Genomic DNA, 21,948 nt, shown 5'->3' with positions numbered 1-21,948 from the left:
CCCTGCCTGCCCTGGTGGCCTCAGACACTAGATTTGGGGTTGTTTTCTTGAAAACTGAGTTTATTAGAAAAGATGTGTAAGTTCCAGTATGCCAGGTGGCAGTCTCCCCACTGGCTCCCCTGGGGGGCTTCCCTCTGAACCTCCTGCCCCACACAGCACCCATGGAAGGAGGAGCTTCACTGAACTGTCCCCCAGAGCCATGGGGGGCAAAGGCTCTCCCCCAGCCTCTGGTTTAGTGTGGTTGTGGCAGAATCAGATCATCCACTGGTCCTGATCCTGCTCTGTCCCTTCCATGTCCACCTGGGAAAGAAAGAGGTTTAAGATCTCCCCCAGAGCAAGAACTTAACAGAGGGTGTGAAGGAGAGAAGACAGCCCCTGGAGCTCATGCTCAGGGTCCTACACACTTCACATCCCCTGCTTTGGGGTCTCACACTATTTACCTCATTGATCTCCCCATCATCAGGAGACTCATTATAATCATTCATCTCATCCATATCCTGCATGTCTTCATCATCTTCTGAGTCCTCTTCACTGTCTTCATCATCTTCATCATCCTCCTCCTCCTCCTCATCATAGTGCTGTGGACACAACAGCTCCAGCAACCCCATCTGCCCCTCAAGCCCTATGGCAACCCCCCACTTCCCTGCCCACACACCCACCTCGGACGCTGGCTTTCCTATGGGCACCAAGTTGTTGTCCTTCTCAGCAATGCTCTGGAGCTGGGGAAGGGAGAGAGGCGGGTGAGCACTCCAACAGCTCCATGATACCCCAGCAAACAGGCCCTTCCAGCTCAGCTGCCGGCTTGTGTCGCTTACTGACCACGCCCATTTCCAGCCTGAGTCCTGCTTCCTCCCTTGCATCTCCCAGCCAAGCAGGGAAGAGCAGCTCCAGACATCTGCCTGAACACCCTGGCACCAAGCAGGTTGGTCCCAATGACACTCTGGGGCTGAGAGGGTTTGAGGTGTCCCCATGTGTGGCATCAGAAGCCCAAACACAGAGCTTATGTATTTCTTTATCAAAAAATAACCAAATCTGGGACATCTGATGAGCCAGACGAACACAGCCACACCAGATAATTAAAGCTCAATTAAAATATGTCAGCACCTCCCACGCAGAGGGACTTGGAACCTCTTCTACGTGCTGAGGTTTTAATTGATTTAAACTTTATTGTTTAATTATAAACACTTAATTAGTATTTTTTTAAACTTTAATCAAATAGATGTTCTTCCCACCATACTCAGGGGCACAAAACCACGCTCACAGCGCAAAGACTTGTCAGTTACCAGGATCAGAAATCGCTCCTTGCCTCCCTCGGGAGATTAGTTAATTAATTAATTGGGAGCTAGTGCAGGAGCATCGGCTCAGCAGAAACTTATTAACCCCACACAGTAAAACGGGGAGCTCCGGTAACAGCCCGCACCGAGCCAGCGTGACACACGGATGACGGACACGAGAGTAGCGGTGCCCGAGCCGGCAACACCGGCACAAGACGCTGAAACACGGGCACAGTCGGTGAACACGCGGGGGGAGCGACGCAGCGGAGGAGCCCCGTGTCCCGGGACGCCCGCGAGCCCCCACCCCGGGCACTGCCCCGGGGCTGCAACGAGCACGGCAGCCGTACCTGCTGAAGGAGCAGGGCCACTTCCTCAGCCCCGAAGCCGTTCCCGGCCCCGCGGCCCCAGGTCTCCCCCCACCCCGGTGCCCACCCAGGCCTGGTGCTGCTGCTCCTGCTGCTGCAGCTCGGTCTCGTCAACGCACGGCCGGTCGAGGTTGAACCAGAGGGACTCGGTGAGGCGGGGCAGGAGTGAGGGGAACAGCGTGGACATGGCGGGAACAGCGCCAGGCCGGCGCCAGCCGCCGAGCCGGAAGTGGAGTCCAACCCGGAACCAGTTACAGAGCACGGAGCATGCGCAGAGGGAGTGTGGTGATACCTGGCGGGGCCAGGCCCACAAGGGGAGAACGTGTAGGGCGTGGCCTAGGGCGCCGTCTGGGGGCGGGGCGCTGTCTGATTGACAGGCGATGGGTCTGTCGTCCCCCGTCCCCCCCACTACCCGCACGTCCGAGTCTGGGGCCGTTGTGACGGCCCGGGTATACGTGGCCAGCCCCGGAGTTATCTGTGACCCCAATGGGGAGGATCTGTGACCCTCGTCAGGGGGTATTTGTGATCCCCACGGAATATCTGTGCCCCCCTTGGGGTATTTGTGACTAATGGTGGGTATGTGACCCCCACAGGTACCAGTGACCCCAGTGAGCAGGTATCTGTGATCCTGATGGGGTATCTGCTCCTTTGGGGGCAACTGTCATCCATGGGTGGGATTATCTGTCATCTGTGAGGGGGGTATCTTCCTCCCTCCTCAGGGCATCTGTTATCTCCGGGACATGTCTGGCCCCCCATCATGTGTGACCTTGGAAGTATCTGCCCCTTGCAGGGTATCTTCCCTCCCTGCCCCCCTCCCCAGGCGTGTCTCACCCGGGAACGTTTCTGTCCCTCCCGAACCACAGGTGACTGCTCTCTTGCAGGGTATCTGCTCCCCCCTCCATGGGGCATCTGTGATCCCCTGGAGTACCTGTAATTCAATGAGGGGTACTTGCCTCTACCCTGTGGCCATCTGTGACCCCACGGGGGTACCTGTCCCTGCCAGCAACATCTCTTACCCACTGTGGTGTTTCCCCCCAGTCACTCACAGGGACCCTGTGGTATTGGGGGGCCAGGTCCCGCCCCTTGTGCTGGTGTCAGGGAATCAGGCCACCTCCCACGGGAGGGAAGGAAAAACAGCCTTAAGTGGATTTTGGCTGGTGCTGGCCCCAGCCTGGCGCCAGGAGGATGAATCCCAGCTGCATGTGGGGCTGATGAGGGGCCAGGATGGGCATGAGTGTCAATCCAGGACACAGTGGGGTGCCAGGGCGGGATGCACTGTGTCCTCAGTGCTGCCCAATCCGCTGCCTTCCCATGTCCCGTGATCAGGGGCCACGGGTTGTGCTGCACCACGACCTTTGAGATGAGCTGCACTCGTCCCACGGCACCTGGAGCCCAGCTGCCCCCCAGGTAAGAGCCTCGATCCCCTGGCACCCCCAGGTAAGATCCCTGACCCCACTGTCAGTGGTCGTGGGCAGTGACCATGTGCTGCCGTGCTTCCACATGCACAGTGGGGGACTTTGTCCCTGCTGTCACCGCATGTCTCAGTGCTGCCATCCTGACCTGCTGTTGCCCTGGCAGAGCGATGGCAGCGGTGTTGGCTCTGCTGGTGGCCTGGCCAGCTGCTGCTGCAGCAGTGACGGTGACACAGGACTCGCTGCTCAACGTCTGCATGGATGCCAAGCACCATAAAACAGAGCCTGGCCCTGAGGGGCAGCTCTATGGGCAGGTATGGTCCTCATCCACTGCACCAGCTCCCACTGGTGTCACTTGCTGTGGGGTCACCAGGATGGAGGCTGGAGGGCTCTGTGCCCCAACATGAATTCCATCACCCAGTGTCACCTACCCATGGGCACTGGTGCTTTCCCTGGACCTGCAGCAGGTCCCAGCTGAGCCCTGGTGGGTCCTGATGGGTCCCAGCTGAGCCCCAGCTGCCCCGGTGCAGTGTATCCTCTGGAAGGACAATGCCTGCTGCACTGCCAACACGAGTTTGGAAGCTCACCAGGACCAGTCCTACTTGTACAACTTCAATTGGGACCACTGTGGGGCTATGCCAGAGAAGTGCAAGCGCCACTTCATCCAGGACATGTGTCTCTATGAGTGTTCCCCTAACCTGGGGCCATGGATCGACCAGGTAGGTGAAGACCCTGCCCTCACCCACCCACCAGGATCCCTGAGGTAAACTGGGAAAAACTGGGGGCCCTGCAGGCAGACAGCAGCTGGCGGAAGGAGCGGATCCGGGATGTGCCACTGTGCCAGGAGGACTGTGAGCAGTGGTGGGAGGATTGCCAGGATGCTGTCACCTGCAAGGTCAACTGGCACAAGGGCTGGAACTGGACTACAGGTGAGTGGGGGTTGCAGGGTAGCCCCCATCATGCCTTGACTCTCCTGTGAGTCTCCAGTTACCCTCCATATTGCTGCAGGGGAGGTTGTGTCCACCCTCCCTGGTGGGTGTGAGTGGGTCCAGGGATGTGAGGGTCCCCATGGGGTGGGGGTGGCAGCCAGGTGGGAGTCCCCTGTGCATGTGAGTGGGTCAGGGGGTGTGAGGGTCCTTATGGCATGTAGGGTAGACCCTGTGCCACCTTGAGGTCAACTCTCTCTTCCCCACCAATGCCAGTGGGACCCATCTGCACCCCATGCACAGGGGAACAACACCTATTTCCCAAAGCCCTTCAGCCACTTCACCCCCTGCCCACCCCCAGGCACCAACCAGTGTCCCAAGGGTGCCATGTGCCAGAAGTTCAAGTTTGTGTTCCCCACGGCGGCTGCACTCTGCGAGCAGATCTGGTCTGGCTCTTACCGCTACACATCCTACCACCGTGGCAGCGGTCGCTGCATCCAGATGTGGTTCGACCCCACACAGGGGAACCCCAATGTTGTCGTTGCCCAATATTATGCCCATGGTGATGCTCCCCCAAACTCCCCGCTCTCTATCCTGCTGTCCCTGCTGCTCCTCACCCTACTGGCCCTGCTCTGAGGAGGACGGGCTGCAGGCAGGAGCAGGCAGTAGGTGGTCAGGTGGGTCACCAGGCTGCCTTGTGCCACCCCATGGGATGTCCCCAAGCTGTGTCCTCCCCCAAGGCATGTGGCTCATGAATAAATGCTCTTGCCCTGCTTGGTCTTGGGGTGTTGTGGGATGGGTGGGGGTGAAATAGGATGGTTGAGGGACCTGGGGGTATCTGCTTGTCTCATTCTGCTTCTGGTGGGGAGATGAAGCAGACATCACTTCTATTCATTTATACCGACCAACCTGGCTACCCACCACTGCCTCCCCCAAAACCATTGTGCCGGGCAAAGCAGAAGGCACAGGGCTGCCTGCCACTGGAGCCCAGGAGGATGGGATTGCTTAATGTGTCCTAGCACCTGATATGGCTCCAGAGCCCTGGACGTCACTGCCACCCTGGGGTACACAGGATGAGACTGGGAAAATTATGGGGGAAAAGGGGAGGACATCCTGGGGACTCTGAGATGGGAGCATGGTTGTCAAGGGAGTTCCACCAGCCCAGAGCCCACCCCAGGAGCCCCTTTTCCCCCCACATGCTCCGTGTTCCCAGCTGTGGGGTGGCACCGTCCTGATCCTTGGCCCATGGAGAAGTCCCTGGTTTTGGTGGCAAAACCGGGTTGCGCCCCCCACTTCTTCAGTCCCCGGCCCCAGCCCTGCCCCACTGCGGCCCCCCATTCCCCAGTGCCCGGCTCCCTGGTACCTTCACACTGCCGATGCCTTCATACCACTGTACCCCTGGTCTTCCCTTCGGTATGCCCCTGGGTGCTCCCCTAGTGTCCCTATCTCTCCAAGTGCTTTCCCCCTCCCAGGTGCTCCCCGCCCCGGTGCTCTCCATCCTCCCCGTGCTGCCCACTGCTGCTGCCGGCTACCCGATGCTCTCCGCCCCTCGGTGCCGCTGCCCCTCGATCAGAACCCCCGATGCCCCCCTGGACATCCTACTCATGGCCCCTGATCTGCCTCGGTGGCTCTCAGGTGCGCCCCCCAGGACCCCACCAATCTTCCCCCGTTACCTCACTGGTGCTCCCCCAAGCTCCCCCCTGCTGCTCCCCCGCGGGTCCCCTCCGGTGCCCCTCTGGACCCCCGCGGGTCCCCTCCCGCGATCGCCCTTCCCGGTGGCCATCCCCGGATCTCTCCGGGGGGCACCGATGAGGTACCCAGAGGCCCACGGTGCCCCCAACCCCCGAAGCCCCCGCCTGTCCCCAGGATGTCCCCGTCCCCCACCTTTCCCCGCCCCGCTGCCCGCCCCTCGGCTCCCCCCTCCCCCTCAGAGCGCGGCTCCGCGGCGCGGCCCCGGCGGCGGAGCATGGCGGGCGCGGGGGGCGCGGGAGGAGCGGCCTCGGTGCCGCTGCCCCTCTGGTACCACCGGGACCTGAGCCGGGCGGCGGCCGAGGAGCAGCTGGCGCGGGCCGGGCGGGACGGCAGCTTCCTGGTGCGGGACAGCGAAAGCGTGGCGGGGGCCTACGCGCTCTGCCTGCTGTGAGTGGGGTACGGGCGGGGGGGGGGGTGCTGGTGCCGGGCGGAGATCCACGCGGTACCGGCGGGGCATGGGGGGAGATCCGGGAGCGGCCATCGGGGGTGACTGGAGGGGGTGCACCGGGAGGGGACCGACGCGGGGCCGGGGGAGCTGCGGAGGCACAGGCAGGGTGTCGGGGGGAGGACCAGGGGCGACCCTGGGAGAACAGCAGGTAGGAGCTTGAGGAGAGCACCGACTAGATACCGCCGGAGCTTTGGGGGGATCCTCGGAGAAATGGGGCGGGGGTACCGGGGGAGATTCGGGCGTAGGAGTGGAGTGTTCAAGGCGGCACCAGAAGGGCCTCGGGGATGGTCCGAGGAGAGCAGAAGGTAGGGAGGGCAGCCGGGGGTGGGTCCTGGACGAGCAGAGGGGAGGATTTGGGGGAGCGCCAGCGAAGTACCAGGGAGAACACTGGGGCGTCATGGTGGGGTCATTGAAGGGATTCAGGGGAGCACTGTGGTACACAGGGCGGGTGTCCAGGGAAGCACTGGCAGAGGACCGGGAAGAACAGTGGGGAGACATCGAAGGTGGGAGGGGGGGCGCCAAGGAATCACGGGCAGGGGAAGCAGTAGAGATCACTGGAAGAGATCCAGGGGAGCACGCAGGGCGCATAAGGGGGAGGGGGGGTGGTGAAAACATCAAGAGGGCAACAGACAGAGGGAAAGCCACCTGAGGGATACAGTGAACATGGGGGTCACCACTGCTGTGGGGGTTGCTACGAATTTGGGCACAGGGAGGCTGGGACAGCTCTGATCGGTGGATGCTGGGGGCGGGGGGGCACAGACAGGGGGAGACCTGGGGGTTCAAAGGGACAATGGTACTTCTGGGACACAGGGCACCAGGAGAATGGCACCAGCTGTGGCCTGGGTGTCTCAGGAGACCAGACACCAACAGACTCTGGAGGGGCTGGGAATTTCTGGACATTGGGGGGATATTGGGCTGGCTCCAGGGAGGCTGCGTCACCCACCCCTGCTACCATGGGGTCTATGAGATAGGGGGCCTGACCCCTACCCCACACTCTTGGGGTCCCTGAGCCTATCCATGGCACTGGAGGTCCCCAGCTCCTGCCCTCATGTCTGGGTGTCCCCAGCCTGGGGAGGGGGGACAGCTCTGTGCCCTTGAGTTGTGCCATGGAACTCCATGGCTCCCAGCTTGTGCCAGGTCACAGGTGAGTGCTGACAGCCCTGGGGGTCCTGAAGTGCCTTTGCCCAGTGGTGCACCACAGCACCCCCACCATACCTGGGGCCTCTGGCACCTCATTGTGCTGGGATGCTCCTGGGGCATGCGGCCAGCTCTGCTCGAGGCTGGCTACCTGTGCCAGCACCTGGACCTTGATGTGGTTGTGAGGTGGTGGTGAGGGCACTTGAACTCAAAGCTTCTCTGTGCCCTGAGAGCCTGTGGGAGAATTGGGAGTGCACTGTGAGCTGGCCTGCCCTGGCCTGGGGTACTGTGTGCTGGTGCCACATGCAGTTGCCAGGCATGCAGCCTCCATGGTGGCATAGATGTCCTTCCCTGTGTACAGTGGCAAATGCAGTTTCCCAACCAAGTGGGCACTGCAAACTGCAGTGTCCCAGCATGGCTCTGGGCACTGTCTCCCCACCACAGAGCTGGGCTAGCAAGCAGCAGTAGGTACAGCCCTGGCAGAGCATGCAATTCCAGCACCTAATGGTGCCATATGCCTGGAGGGCATTGTGGCACCAGTATGGGTGACAGGGGGCTACAGACAGCATTGTGGTATGGGTGCCTGGGTAAGGTATGTCTGTCATTGATGTCTCTCACTGTTTGGTGAGGAGGCCATGGGTGCCACAAGTCTCGCCTGTGGCACTGGGACCACACAGCATGGCAAAGACCGTCATGGGGATGCCAGGTTGTCAGGCTGCACTCCAACAAGAACTATTGGGAGTCCCTGATGCTGTGATCTCACCAGGCACCCCCACTGCCAGTGAGTGAGTGGACAGGGCTGTGGAGCCATTGGCCCCAGCTATTCCTGGGGCCCTAAAAATAGCTGCAGAATCAGGAGGAGGAAAGGGAACTACAGCGAGATCACAGCAGCATTGGCTTCCTTTAAACCTCCCACTGGTGCACCATGGACTCACTGGGCTGGATGTGGCACACCAGGACATCTCACTGTGCCCTTGCCATGGCACACTGGGGTGTTTCACCGTGGCACACCAGGGTGTCACACTTGTGGCCTCACTGTTGCATATGGGGGCATCACTAGAACTCACAGTGCTAGCATACGGCAGTGGCTCCACATGGTGTGCTGACATTACTGGTGAGCAGTGCTAGTGGGGACAGTCCTGGTGTAGTGTCCCAGAGGAGTGTGGGGGCTTGGAGCTTCCATCCTGGCTCACTGCCAGTTCATGGGGGACACCAGTGCTAAGGTGGTGCCAGTGGGCACACGGTATGCCTGCTAGGGTGCCCACAGCCTGCTTTTGGTGGAGTGGGGTGGTAGGTGCCCCTCTGCCACAAAACAGTGGGGATATGGGGTGGCCGCTGTGCTAGCAGGGCTGTGGGAGAGTGCTGTGCGTCAGAGCCGACAGGGGAGTCCCATTGCTCCCGCATAAAGGCTCTTTGTACTCAAGCCCGGTGCTCTCTGGCCCCCCCTCCCCGTCATTGCTCACCAAAATAGCAGCCGACAACGGTGCGGGACTGGGCAGCCAGGGGGCCCTGTAGTCCCCCTCCGCAGTACCACCCCCTGTGCTGGGTGTCCCTCCAGGCCCCCCGCCAGTTATCCATAGAGAACTCCTTGATGTCCCCCACAGCTGAGGTTCCTCCTAAGGGTCCTGCTCCTTGCCCCTCCAATCTGGAGTTCCACATACTGGTGCTGTGCTGGGGTTCCTCTTGCACCCACATCACACCTCCACTGGTGTTCCTGCTATGGAGACCCCAATTGTGTTTTAGGACTTCCCACAGAGACCCCTTATGCTACCCTCGTTTGGGTTGTGTTTCTTTGTGCCCTCCCCCATCCTACCAGCTGGGATTCTCCCACAGACTCCTTTGAGTCTGGGAACCCCTGATCCCTTCACCTGCTCTAGGGGGGTTTTCCACACAGCCCCCCCATAGTGGATTCCCATTCAGCCCCCCAGCTACCACTCAGAGAGTTCTCCGTGCCTCCACCCTCACAATGACCCCTGACTGGGTATTAGGGCACCTGGGAAGACCCCAACGATGCTGGGGTAGGTCATACCTCCAGAGGAGGCAGGAGAAATGGGGTACCTGGCACTGCAGGGAATGTGGTGGCACCAGGGGACCTGGTGGTGTGGGGTGGTGGCAGGGTAATCAGAACTGTAGGGTGACACCAGGGGACCTGACTGCAGGGGGTGGGACATGGGGGCATGGCACCCTGTCCAGGGACACAGCACAGCATGGGGGGATGGATGCCACCTTGTCCCAGTTCTCCAACCCTGTGTTGAGCTGCCACTGGGGCAGGGGACACAGTATCTGAGTGGCCCTGGTGGTGACAGCAGCCTCAATGCTTATGGTGACCTCTGTGGCCAGAGGCCAACCAAGGAGGCACAGTCCCTCCTGACAGCCCTGCAGGGGAGAGGTCTGGCAGTGCTGAGGCTCCCTGTCTCCTGGAGTCCCTGAAATGGGGAGGGCTTCCAATCCTGCTCCTTGCACCCACTGATGTTGTCACCCCATTTTTTAGCACTGCCTGTCACCCCCTGCCCCGGGATCGCGTCCTTGGTTCCTGTCAGCTTCCACAGGAAAATAAATTGTTTCCTGGTGTCCTGGCTGCCAGCTCCTGCTTGCTCCTGCCAGCTCCTGCCTGTGCTGTGGGCTGAGGACAGTGCCTCTGGCACAGACAGGCAGTGCGGCAGGGACAGCAGTACTGCCAAGGACATAGTAGTGTCAATTGTGGGGTCGGAGCAAACAGGGGAGTCACTCTTGGACTCCCAGCACCCATCCTGCAAGCATTTTCCCATGGGTTTTCCATGGGTTTCCTGTCAGCTCATTGCATTTTGTGGGGAATAGTGGTATTGGAGCTCCTCACTGTTGGTGCTGGTGAAGTAGGGGTCTGACTGGATGAGTACTGAGCATCCCTTTGGAGCTGGCAGGGGCTGTGTAGGCAGGTGGGGGGACACCACCCAACCCCCAGCACCCTGATGCCCTCCGTGCTGCCACAGGTTCCAGAAACACGTCCACACCTACCGCATCCTGCCGGACGAGGAGGATTTCCTGGCCGTGCAGGTGGGCAGCGCGGGCATGGGACACCCTCTGGCTCATGGGCAGTGGGGGGTCTCCAGCTCAGCAGTGCTCAGTGTTGACCTCGTGCTGTGAGTTTACCTGTCTCTCTGACTGTGCTGGGTGGCTGTGCCGGGCTCAGCCCTGGCCCGATGCCACGTGCATGCCCGGCTGTGCCGGATGGCTTGGCTGTGCCTGTCTTGGCCGGCTGTGGCACTGGGTATTTTTAGAGCAACAGAACCCTCTTTGTGCTGGCCAGGCAGGCAGGAAAAGCTGCCCTTGGGAGGGAGGAGGCCAAGGGATGGCTGCTGCCTGCACCCTGTCAGCCCACCTACCAGCTCTGCAGGCCCCTTGCAATAGGCCCTGGTCCCCACCATGGGGTCGGCCCCCCATCCTGCATGGAGGTCCTTGCATGCAGGGTTCTGCATGATGGCATTTCTGCGTGGGAGGATCCCTGCATGGGAGTCCCTGCATGAGGGGGTCCCTGCATGGGGGTCCCTTCATGGGAACATCCCTGCATGGTGGCAGCTCTGCATGAGGGGATCCTTGCATGGTATTATCCCCTGCCTGGGGATCTCTGCATGGTGGTATCCCTGCCTGGGGAGATTCCTATTTGGAGACATCTCTGCATGGTGGGCTCCCTGCTTGGTGATGTCTCCACCTGGGGGAGTCCAGTGATGCTGGCTGCAGGTGCTGATGGTCCTGGTGTCCCCATGTCCCCACAGACGTCACAGGGGGTACAGGTGCGGCGCTTCAAGACACTCAGCGAGCTGATTGCCCTGTACCTGCAGCCCAACCAGGGGCTGGTCTGTACCCTGCTCTTCCCTGTCGAGAGGGAGAAAGAAAAGGAGACCGTGGAGGACAGGGACTACTCGGGTATGGCAGGGTGACATGGGTGGGTGAATAGGGTCCTGAGACCCCTGGGGTGGTAGTAACTGGCCCCCTCATTGCCCCATTGCAGATGGAGAAGATGAGAAGCCACCATTGCCACCACGCTCTGGCTCCACCAGTTTCTCTGGCACCTCAGTGGGGCTCAGCCCCACTGGCCTGGGACCATCTATGCCAGAGGGGCCAATGGAGAGGTGAGGGTCTGTCTGTCTCCTGCCTGTTCCCTGTCTGTCCTCTGCTCCTCCCTGCTGGCTTTCACCGCCTGGGTGCTCTCTCTGTAGCACCAATGGGCTCAGCAGCATCTCTCATGAGTACCTGAAGGGCAGCTACACCCTGGATCTGGAGGCAGTGAAGGGAGGGGCCAACAGCCTCCCCCACCTCAACAAGACTCTTGTCACCTCCTGCAAACGGCTGCACAGGTGAATGCCAGACACTGGGACAGATGAAAAAATGGAAGGATGTCTGTGCCACCCAGTGAGCCGGCTCCTCTTGTCTCTCCAGTGAGGTGGACAAGGTGCTGGCAGGGCTGGAGATTCTCTCCAAGGTCTTTGACCAGCAGAGCTCCCCCATGGTCTCCAAGATTCTGCAACAGGTAAAGGGAATATGGGGACGCAGCAGTGGCAACCCCCCACCATGGACTGCACCCACAGACTCCACCATGGTACCATCCATAGGTGGTGGGAAAAACTGTGGAGAAACACCTACCATCCTACCCCATCCCAGATTGCCAGTGGGCTCTGCCACTTGGGGTGGGGGGAGGCTCTGGTGTGGGTCTGTGGTTCACATCCCAGTGCTGGGGTATCCTGCTGGGGGTTCCAGACAGCAGGGCAGAGTGGAGAGCAGGAGCTGGAGAACCTGGTGCTGAAACTCTCTGTGCTGAAAGATTTTCTGTCCTCCATCGAGAAGAAGGTAAAGCTGGAGATACAGGGATGGATGGTCTGATGGGGGTGTTCTGAGGGGTCTGGATAAACTGGAGAGACTGTGGGGCTGAGGGCACTGGTGGGACTGGGGACAACTGGCAGGGATTGTTGGGCTGGTGGAGCTGGGGGACTAGGGATGGGTTTGTGGGATTAAGGCACCAGTGGGACTCGGGAGGGCCAGTGGAGCTGGCACTGGTAGGGCTGAGGGGGCCGGTGGGGCCTTGTGGACTGTGAGGGCTGGTGGGGCTTCGAAGATTGGTGGGACCGGAGGGGTTGGTGGAGCTGGGGGACTGGTGGGCTCTCAGCTGACCCTGCTGGGGCTCTGGCAGGCACTGAAGGCCCTGCAGGAGATGAGCTCAGCCACCCCTGCCACCTCCCCTCAACCCCTCTCCCGCAAGGCCAAGAGCATCCCAGTGCAGACCTTCGAGGTGAGCCCTGCCCTACCCCCTGCCCTCCTGAGTTTTGGAGTTTTGGGGGTATTTCAGCATCAACTGGGTACCTCAGATGTGACACTGAGGGCACAGACCCCTAGGTGTTTCTGGGGGAAGCCAGATGCCAGACAGGGTGCTGGGGTGTCCCCTGTGTCCTCCCTCATCCCAGTGTCCCCTGGCAGGTGAAGCTGGATATCACCCTGGGGGACCTGACCAAGATTGGGAAGTCACAGAAGTACACGCTGAGCGTGGATGTGGAGGGGGGTAAACTAGTGGTGCTGAAGAAGCAGAAGGACTCCCAGGAGGACTGGAACACCTTCACCCATGACAAGAGTGAGTGGGGGAGGTGTCTGGTGGGGGCCCAGCACTCGTGGGACTCCCTTTGCACTGGGGAGCATCCCTGTGAGGCTCAGTGGTGAGCTGGAAGCTGGGGGGTGTCCCTATCCCCCCCTCATGCTGGGGGGTGTCCCTATCTTGGGGGTCCCCCAAAGCATGGACTGGGGAGGTTCCAGCACCCAGCTAGTACCTAGCACCCTCTCAGTTCTTGCCACTCCTCCTCAGTCCGGCAGCTGATCAAGTCACAGCGGGTGCAGAACAAACTGGGCATCGTATTTGAGAAGGAAAAGGATAAAACGCAACGGAAAGACTTTGTTTTTGTCAGTGCTCGGGTGGGTAATGCTCAGCTGGAGGTGGGTGGGGGTCAAGGGGTCCCTTGTAGGGAGGGGGTGGGGCAGGATTTAACCCCTGGGCCCTGATAGGGCTCAGGGACAGGCACTGGGTACTGGTGCCTGATGGCTGGGTGATGTCCCTGGGGTGGTCCCCCATGCCCAGAAGGTGCCAGCTTTGGCTGAGCCAAAGTAGGGGGCGGGATAGGGTTGTATGGAGCCCCTCTACCCCCCCCCCTCACTGCCCCCTTCTCCAGAAGCGTGAGGCCTTCTGTCAGCTTCTGCAGCTGATGAAGAACAAGCATTCTCACCAGGATGAGCCTGACATGATCTCTGTCTTCATTGGCACCTGGAACATGGGTGAGCAGGGCCGGGGCAGCCCTTGGTGGGGTGTCAAGGCCTTGAGGTCCCCCTAACTGTGCTGTCCCTCCTGCAGGCGGCGTTCCCCCCCCAAAAAACATCAATTCGTGGATCACCTCCAAGGGATTGGGCAAGACCCTGGATGAGGTGACGATGGCCATACCACATGACATCTACGTCTTCGGCACCCAGGAGAATTCTCTGGGAGACAAGGAGTGGGTGGATTTTCTGCGCACTGTTCTCAAAGACTTCACAGAGGTTGAGTACCGCCCGGTAAGAACCAGGGGGTCCAGGGGACCTTGGGGCTGTGGGGTGCAGGCACTGGTGGGTGGTGGAGGTGTGTGATGCTCAGTGTCCCAGGGGTGGCTGTGCTCTGGCTCTGTGACACCAGCTGTTCTGGGGTGCTCTCATGGTGCTGGGTGGCTGTGGGTGCTCCGGGTCTGCTGACACAAGGTATCTTTGGGTGGTCTCCTGGTGCTGGATAGCTGTGGAATACTGATTGATGGTGGTGGGATTCCATGGGGAACAGCCCTTGGTGGGAGAGGCTGGGATGAAGCAGTAATGAGCATCCTCTGTGGACACACCAGAGGGGCCCCCATGGCCCCAGGGGGCCCCAGCACATGCTGGCAGGGGGCTGAGGGTGCTGGCACCCACAGGTGGCCATGCAGTCCCTGTGGAACATCAAGGTGGTGGTGCTGGTGAAGCCAGAGCACGAAAACCGCATCAGCCATGTCAGCACCTCCAGCGTCAAGACAGGGATCGCCAACACCTTGGGTAGGGCCACAAAAGCATAGAGGGACATGGGGTATGCACTGCACTGGGGGGAGTCCTGGGGTATCTGCACCATGGGGGGCTTCTTTTGTTGCATGTGTTGCATGAGGAGGAGTCTCAGCATGTGTACCTTGCATGGGGAGGATTCCTGGTATGTGGGCATTGCATGGGGAGGGGTCCCAGTGTGCGTGTTGCACAAGGAGATGTCCTGACGTATGTTGCACGTGGAGGGGTCTTGTTGATGCACAAGGAGGGGTCCCAGGGCACGGGTGTTTCATGAGGAGGGCTTTGTGTGTAGTGCACAGGGAAGGTTCTGGGAATGTGCGTTGCACGAGGAGGCCCTGGATAAGTGTGCTTTGCACAAGGGGGACTCTGGGGGGTGTGTTTCGTGAGGAGGCCTCTCAGCATGTGCCAGGCTGCACATACCTCTGCTGGCTGGCCAGGTTGGGACTGTGCCCCATCATCGTGACATGGGGCCAGCTGGGTGTCTGTCCCCGAGGTAGAATCAGGGGTTGCCTGATCCCATCCCATGTCCTCATTTCCTCACAGGGAACAAGGGCGCTGTGGGTGTCTCCTTCATGTTCAATGGCACCTCCTTTGGCTTTGTCAATTGCCACCTCACCTCTGGCAATGAGAAGACGGCACGGTGAGCACCCCCACCCTGAGCTGGGCCAGGAGAGGGCTGTCACTGCTGTCCTCATGACTGTAACACCCTGTCCCTGTGTCCCCTGCTTCAGGAGGAACCAGAACTACCTGGACATCCTGCGCCTGCTCTCACTGGGAGATAAGCAGCTGAGCTCCTTTGACATCTCTCTTCGCTTCACCCACCTCTTCTGGTTCGGGGACCTCAATTACCGCCTAGACATGGACATCCAGGTCAGGGGAAGGGGTGGGTGGGGGTGGGAAGGCAGGTGGGAGTGTCAGGGTCCCCCTCCCAGCCCAGTGCCAACACCTTTGTCCCCACAGGAGATCCTCAACTACATCAGCCGCAAGGAGCTGGAGCCGCTACTGAAGGTGGATCAGCTCAATTTGGAGAAGGAGAAGCACAAGGTGTTCCTGCGCTTCGGTGAGGACTGGGGGGCTCCAAGAGGGTCTGGTGCTGCAGGCCCTGCTCTTGGGATTGTCCTGATCCACTGCTGTCTCTGCAGGTGAGGAGGAGATCACCTTCCCCCCAACCTACCGCTATGAGCGGGGTTCCCGGGACACCTATGTCTGGCACAAGCAGAAGCCCACAGGGGTAGGTGCTGGGGTAGAGGGAGTCGGGGGAGTGGAGGACACCGCAATCTAAACCCCCACCCACTCCTCATCCCTGTCAGGTGCGTACCAACGTGCCTTCCTGGTGTGACCGCATCCTCTGGAAGTCCTACCCCGAGACTCATGTCAATTGCAACGCTTATGGTGAGCAGTGTAACCACCCCCAGCACTCTCGTCCCTGTTCTGGGGACAATCCCCCCCTCCATCCTGACTTCTTCCCCATTCCCACTGGCTGCAGGGTGCACAGATGACATTGTCACCAGTGACCACTCACCGGTCTTCGGCTCCTTTGAAGTGGGAGTGACATCTCAGTTCATTTCCAAAAAAGGTGCCTATGCCCAAGGGGATACCTCGCTGTCTCCTGCCCCTCCATGGTCCAACCTCTCCATCTAAATGGAGAGGTCCCAGGGGGATTCCAATGCCTCGCCTCTCCATGGAGGGCTCTCTAAGTCCTCAGAGCAGGCATACATCGAGTTCGAGAGCATAGAAGCCATCGTGAAGACTTCCAGTCGCACCAAGTTTTTCATCGAGTTCTACTCTACCTGCCTGGAAGGTGAGGACTAGAATGGCAGTGGGGGGTCCCAAAGGGCTTGAGAGGGGTCCCAGGAAGCTCATGGTATCCTGGAAGGCTCAAGGATTGATGCCATGTCCTGCTACCACCACAGAGTTCAAGAAGAGCTTTGAGAACGACAGCCAGAGCAGTGACAACATCAACTTCCTCAAGGTGCAGTGGTCATCCCGGCAGCTGCCCACGGTGAGGAGGGGCTGGGGGCTGACAGGGTGGGTGCTGGGGGAAGCTGAAGACAGGGAGACACCCACTCAGTGCCAGCACCCCATTCCCTTGGCCACAGCTGAAGCCCATCCTCTCCGAGATTGAGTACCTGCAGGACCAGCACCTCTTGCTCACTGTCAAATCCCTTGATGGTTATGAGTCCTATGGTGAGTGTCCGCTCCTGCACCATGCCAGCACCGGTAGGTCCGTGGGGTGCAAACCCCCAACCTCCCCCACTGTCACCCCCAGGGGAGTGTGTCATTGCCCTGAAGTCGATGATTGGCAGCACAGCACAGCAGTTCCTCACCTACCTCTCCCACCGCGGTGAGGAGACCGGCAACATCCGTGGCTCCATGAAGGTCCGGGTGCCCACGGAACGCCTGGGCACCCGCGAGAGGCTCTATGGTGAGGACCCCTCACCCCAGGGGGGACGGTGGGGAGAGGACTCCATCACTGAGCCCCTGTTCCCTGGCAGAGTGGATCAGTGTCGATAAGGATGAGACGACAGCCAGCAAAGGGAAGGTGCTGCTAGGTGCCAGGGCCACCCAGGACAATGCCAAGTATGGGGGACGGGGCTTGGCAGGGTGGGGGGGTGGGGGGCACTGGTTCCAGGGGGTCGGGAGGCCTGAGGTATTTACCTGAGCACAGGTATTGCTCAGAGTATCCCTCTAGGTTGGTGTGTGGGATGTGACTGGGGACAGTACTGATGCCAGTTTTGTGCCACACAGGGCAGGGATTGGGCTCTGAGCCTCCGAATGTGGCTCTGGCTGTGTTTTGGTGCCTGAATCCTGTCCTAGAGGGCAGAGCCCCACCATGGGGATCTGAGCCCTGATCTGGGCTGCTGAGACCCATCCCACAGGGTCTGAACCTTTTCTTGGGTGATCTGAGCCCTCTCCTGAGGGTCTGAACCCCGTTGCAGACGTTCAAGCCCCATAGGGCACCCAATACCTCCTGTTGCCAGGTCTGTGGGGCGGAAGCCCACCAGTGCTGAGCCCCCCACCACCATCCTGGCAAAACTCCCAGAGGAGCCTGAGAAGAGCAGCACCGCAGCAGCGTTGCGTCCCCCTGCCACACACCGCAGCACCCCCAGGGATGAGGCCACGCCAAGCCGGTGAGGTAGAATAGGCAGGGCTAGGGAGGGGGATTGGTCTGGGGGTGCCACGCTCAACCCTGTCCCCGTAGGTCCAAGGCGGAGGCAATGCCAGAGCTGTCAGGGGGTGCCCTGAAGAACAGCTTCAACAACCCAGCATACTACGTGCTGGAGGGGGTCCCCCACCAGCTGTTGGTGCAAGGGGACCCCGGCAAGTCCCCCAAGGCCAAGGTGCAGCTGGCAGTGCCGGAGCACTGCCAGTGCCCCTCGGCATGCTGTGGTGGCGAGAGTGATGAGGAAGAGGACCTCGGCATCCTCAACCTGCCACCGCCGGATTTTCCCCCACCGCCACTGCCACGGGAGCTGGAGCTCCCACCAAACACCTTCTTGGGCACCCCCAAGGAGCTGCTGGTATCCAGCGGGTGTGAGGACCCCAAATCCCACCCTGCTGCCTTCGGAGAGGCTCCCCTCCTGCCCAAGCTGCACCCCCGGCCACCCCCAGCCGCCAGGGCTGGATTTGGGATGGAGGGGGCTGGTGGGATGCCTGTTACTGGGGGGCTACCTGCAGTTGGGGGGCTGCCCACTCCTGGGGGCCTGCCGGAAGGGCTGCTGGATGACCGCTCCTGCTCGGTGCTGCAGATGGCCAAGACAATGAGTGAGGTGGACTATGGGGGTGGGAAGGGGAGGGTGGTCCCCCCACCGCCACTGCTGGCCAAGGGGACATTGCCTCCCCGCTGCCTGCACCCTGACTATGGCCGCCCCCTTGCCTTCCCTCCCCACTCCATCCAGGAGAGTATCCAGGAGGACCTGGCTGAGGAGGTGGGTGATACAGGGTGGGTGGGGGTCCTCAGCACCTCAGCTGGGGCTCCCTTTGGGGCTCCCCCTGGTGCTGAGGCTGTTGGGGTGCAGGTGCTGGGCCGTGGTGTGGGCACTGTGCCTGGTGTGGGCGAGTGGCTGCGGGCGCTGGGGCTGGAGCGGTACGAGGAGGGGCTGGTGCGCAATGGCTGGGATGACCTGGAGTTCCTCAGGTGAGCAGCCCCCCAGAACAGTGGGGAGGGACCCCCACCCACTCCCACCACCAGCCTGGCCAGCCCCAGCGAGTCCATGCCTTCCCCAGGGGGTCATAGTGATCCCTGGCTTATGGGGAGGCCTGTTGGGGTGCTGCCCTTGATAGTCCCCACTGTCCCCGGGGATTCCCCACTGCCTACTGTGGGTCTCCACTTCCCCTGGGAGTCCCCACTGCCCCTGGAGGGCCTCATTTCCCCCAAAGGCTCTGTGCTGCCCTGGGGTGGCCATTGCTCTCAGGGGTCCCTGCTGCCCCTGGGTGTTCCCACTGCTCCCACGTGCCCTTTGCCTCTCGGGATCCCCACTGCCCCCTGAGAGTCACAAAACCCCACAGGAGGGACAGGATGAAGTCTGGGTGTAACCCAGCAACATGAGTGGGGGCCCTAGCACTCCCAGGTGGGGACCCCACCCGAGTCTGTGGTGCCCCTCAGGGTCAGAGAGCCCCATATTTGTGCCTCATTCCCAGTGACATCACAGAGGAAGACCTGGAGGAAGCTGGAGTGCTGGAGCCTGGCCACAAGCGCGTCCTTCTGGAGAGCCTCCAGCTCCGCAAGTAGCTGCCACTGCACATCCAGCATCCCGTGCTTCCCATGGCCCATCATCCCAGATCCTGCGGCTGCACATTCTGCATTCTGTAGCTCAGCATCCCGAATCCTGCAGCCCTGCGTCTCAGACCTTGCAGTTGTGCGTCCTGTGGCCCAGCATCCTGCACCCCACAGATGCACATCCTGGATCCCATGGTTGTGCATTCTGCATCCTGCTGCCACATATCCTGGACCCTGTGGCTCTGCATCCTGCAGCTGAGCATCCCAGATCCTGTGGCCATGTGTCCCAAATCCCCCAGATCCTGTGGCCATGTGTCCACAGCCCAGCATCCTGTGGCTACATATCCTGGGTCCCATGTGCATCCCAGATCCTGCAGCTGTGCATCCTGCAGCTGAGGATCCTTCATCCCAAAGTCCCACATCCTGCATCCGTTCATCCCACCATCACCAGCAGCAAGTGGGACCTCCACAGCCCACCCCCCCACTGTGAATGCAGGGTAATGGGGTGAGAAGGGGGAGTGGGGAGACGGGGTGGTGCATCCTGGTCAGATAATTTCACATGAGGATCCCTATGGGGTGCCCTCACATTTAAATTATTTTTTTATTTATTGAGAGAAGGGATGGGGGAAGAAGTGTTTGGGGGTAACCATTGGGATCCTGTCTCCCCCCCCCTCACCCCCCCAGCTAGGAGGCTCTGAGCAAAGTCATGTCTCAACCCAAGTGCCTTCATGATACCTGGGATGGGACAGAACGGGATGGGACGGGACGGGATGGGATGGGATGGGATAGCTCAGCCAGCCCCCATAGACAACACTAGGCACAGCTCAGGGTCCCTGTCCCTAGCTCTAATGATTCTGTCTTCTGTCCCCACCCTGATGGTCCCATCCCCACTGTGAGGGTTCCTGTCTCCACCCTGGGCATCAATGTTCCCACCCCAGGGCACCTGTCCCCCTGAGGGTCCCTGTCACCAAGATGGATGTCCCACTCCCACCCTGGAAGATCCCCATCCCCACCCAGGGAGTGCCTGTCACCATCATTGGGGGTCCCATCCCCTTGCTGTAGGTCCTTGTCTCAGCTCCAGGGGATCCTGTCCCCACCCTGGACCTTATATCTGCACATCAGGGGTTCTGCCCCCATTCTGATGATCCCTATCCCTGCCCTGGATGTGCTGTCCCCACCCCTGGGCGTTCCTGTCCCCATCTCCAGAGGTTCCATCTCCACCCCAGGTGTCCTTGTCACCATTCCTGGGGGTCCCATCCCCACCATGGTGGTCACTGTTCCCACCCTGGGGGTGCTGTCCCCACCTTGGGGGTGCTGCCTTCATTCCCAGGGGTCCCGCCCCCACCCTGAGGTTCCATCCCCGGGGTCCTATCGTCCCTATACTGGGAATTCTGTCCCTACCCCCAGGGTCCCTTCCCCCACCATGGGTGTCCCATTCCCACGTGGTAGGGTCCCCATCCTCACTCTGGGAGTGCCTGTCCCCATGCTGGGAGTCCCATCCCCAGCCTGGGAATCCTGTCACAGCAGAGCCAGATGAGTGCCTTCCCCCAGAGCCCACCCCACACCATCAGTGCCTCCGGGGCATATCCCCCACTCCCACCCAGTTTGCCCATTAGGTACTTGCTGGGTCTGTCCGTCCCCCGGGGGTTTGTGTTGCCCTTGGGGACAGCAGGGCTGACAGCCAGGTCTCCTTGTTGGTGCTCAGCCCCCAGCCTTGCCAAGTGTCCTTCCAGGAGGGTCCCCAGGGTGGGAGTCCCCAGGACAGGGGTCCTCCCACTGTGCCTTCCCCACTGGGATGCTCCCTCCAGGCTCTCCCTGTCCTCAGGGGGGATGGGGGTGATGCTACCCCCATACCCCCCCAACCCCTCACTCTGGCTGAGATGAAGGTTGGGCCAGGTGCCCCTGGCATCCCCCATCATCCCCCCTCTGTTACTGGGGTGTTTGGTGTGAACTTCCCCTCACTAAACCCCCAGCTCCTGTGTTTGGAGGTGTTTGGTAAATCTGAAGTGATTTTTATCATGTTCACGCAATGGGTGTGGTGGAGCTCTCAGCATGGCGAGGCGGGGAAGAGTTTGGGGAGGGGGGCAAGATGGGGAACCCAGGGGGAAGAACTGGGTCCCAGCATAATCTGTGACCTCTCCAGCTGGCTGTACTGGTCCCAGCAAGGTGGGGACCAGGTCCCTTGTCCCCTTCTTGCCCATCTTGGGTACCTCATACCTCTCCCCCAAAAGCCTGTCATGCTCCTTGTCACCATCCCAATGCCCCCAAGGCCTTCTTCATCATCACCCCCCATAGGGCCCCTATAGGTCAGGGGGCTATGTGGGGTACCCCTCTCCTCACCCCACTTGAGGGCACTTCCCATGGGCTGCCCCTTCAGCTTCCTACAGCTGCTTGGGCTCTTTGAGTGGGGGGCACCCAAAATAATCCCTAAGGTGCTGGGGGTTTGTGGCATCATCTGGGGGGTTCTGGTGGGTCTCAGAGGGTCCAGGGGTAGGGACTATGCAGCCCCCCCCACCCCTGCAACCCTTGGTGGGGGTGGGGTGCAACAAGGGCTGAGGGCCAACAGCAGTGTCAATAAATTAAGTTTAATTTGGATTAGTGGCATTTGCAAACATGGGTAATAAATTACAGAATGGTTAAAAAAAACAACAACAAAAAAAAAAAAAAAGAAAAGAAAAGTGGGGAGCCCACCTCAGGGGGGGTGGGAGGGATACAGAGGAACAGGGATCTATGGATGGGCTGCCAGCATCCTCACCATGCCATGAAAACCACCAGCAGAGCAGACTGGTGTAGTGGTTGGCTGGGCACGAGGGGCCCACCAGCACCACCCCCCTGCTTCGGGAACC

The 21,948-nt window shown here is 60.5% G+C and overlaps 3 protein-coding genes across 5 annotated transcripts; 2 read left to right on the top strand and 1 right to left on the bottom strand.

Moving 5' to 3' along the window:
- Positions 1-39: 39 nt before the first annotated feature.
- Positions 40-1,889, bottom strand: ANAPC15 (anaphase promoting complex subunit 15). The gene is made up of 4 exons (XM_068180801.1): positions 1,707-1,889; positions 660-719; positions 441-578; positions 40-300 (listed from the first exon to the last, which is right to left on the bottom strand). The coding sequence occupies exons 1-4, from the start codon at positions 1,824-1,826 to the stop codon at positions 253-255; spliced, it is 366 nt and encodes a 121-aa protein (XP_068036902.1). The 5' UTR covers positions 1,827-1,889; the 3' UTR covers positions 40-252.
- Positions 1,890-2,916: 1,027 nt separating this feature from the next.
- On the top strand, positions 2,917-4,755 carry LOC137468770 (folate receptor alpha-like). Of its 2 annotated transcripts, none has more exons than XM_068180794.1 (5): positions 2,917-3,046; positions 3,218-3,365; positions 3,582-3,770; positions 3,845-3,980; positions 4,339-4,755. In XM_068180794.1, the coding sequence occupies exons 1-5, from the start codon at positions 3,000-3,002 to the stop codon at positions 4,611-4,613; spliced, it is 795 nt and encodes a 264-aa protein (XP_068036895.1). In that variant the 5' UTR covers positions 2,917-2,999; the 3' UTR covers positions 4,614-4,755. The 2 variants fall into 2 exon arrangements, with proteins under 2 accessions (XP_068036895.1, XP_068036894.1); XM_068180793.1 differs by having other exon boundaries at positions 2,940-3,046; positions 3,185-3,365.
- A 1,166-nt stretch (positions 4,756-5,921) lies between these two features.
- Positions 5,922-21,697, top strand: INPPL1 (inositol polyphosphate phosphatase like 1). 2 transcript variants are annotated; one of them, XM_068180730.1, is made up of 28 exons: positions 5,922-6,116; positions 10,284-10,347; positions 11,067-11,217; positions 11,303-11,423; positions 11,511-11,648; positions 11,731-11,821; positions 12,049-12,138; positions 12,479-12,577; positions 12,763-12,913; positions 13,142-13,248; positions 13,503-13,605; positions 13,682-13,878; positions 14,262-14,379; positions 14,926-15,022; positions 15,114-15,252; positions 15,343-15,442; positions 15,525-15,613; positions 15,693-15,774; positions 15,869-15,958; positions 16,070-16,183; positions 16,296-16,384; positions 16,482-16,569; positions 16,652-16,807; positions 16,878-16,962; positions 17,364-17,513; positions 17,585-18,311; positions 18,402-18,520; positions 19,024-21,697. In XM_068180730.1, the coding sequence occupies exons 1-28, from the start codon at positions 5,944-5,946 to the stop codon at positions 19,112-19,114; spliced, it is 3,819 nt and encodes a 1,272-aa protein (XP_068036831.1). In that variant the 5' UTR covers positions 5,922-5,943; the 3' UTR covers positions 19,115-21,697. The 2 variants fall into 2 exon arrangements, with proteins under 2 accessions (XP_068036831.1, XP_068036830.1); XM_068180729.1 differs by having other exon boundaries at positions 17,585-18,520.
- The last annotated feature ends 251 nt before the right edge of the window (positions 21,698-21,948 follow it).

Source organism: Anomalospiza imberbis, chromosome 2, assembly GCF_031753505.1.
Source record: "Anomalospiza imberbis isolate Cuckoo-Finch-1a 21T00152 chromosome 2, ASM3175350v1, whole genome shotgun sequence".
Classification (NCBI taxonomy): Eukaryota; Metazoa; Chordata; class Aves; order Passeriformes; family Viduidae; genus Anomalospiza; species Anomalospiza imberbis.
This window is presented reverse-complemented; position numbering and strand designations above follow the sequence as displayed.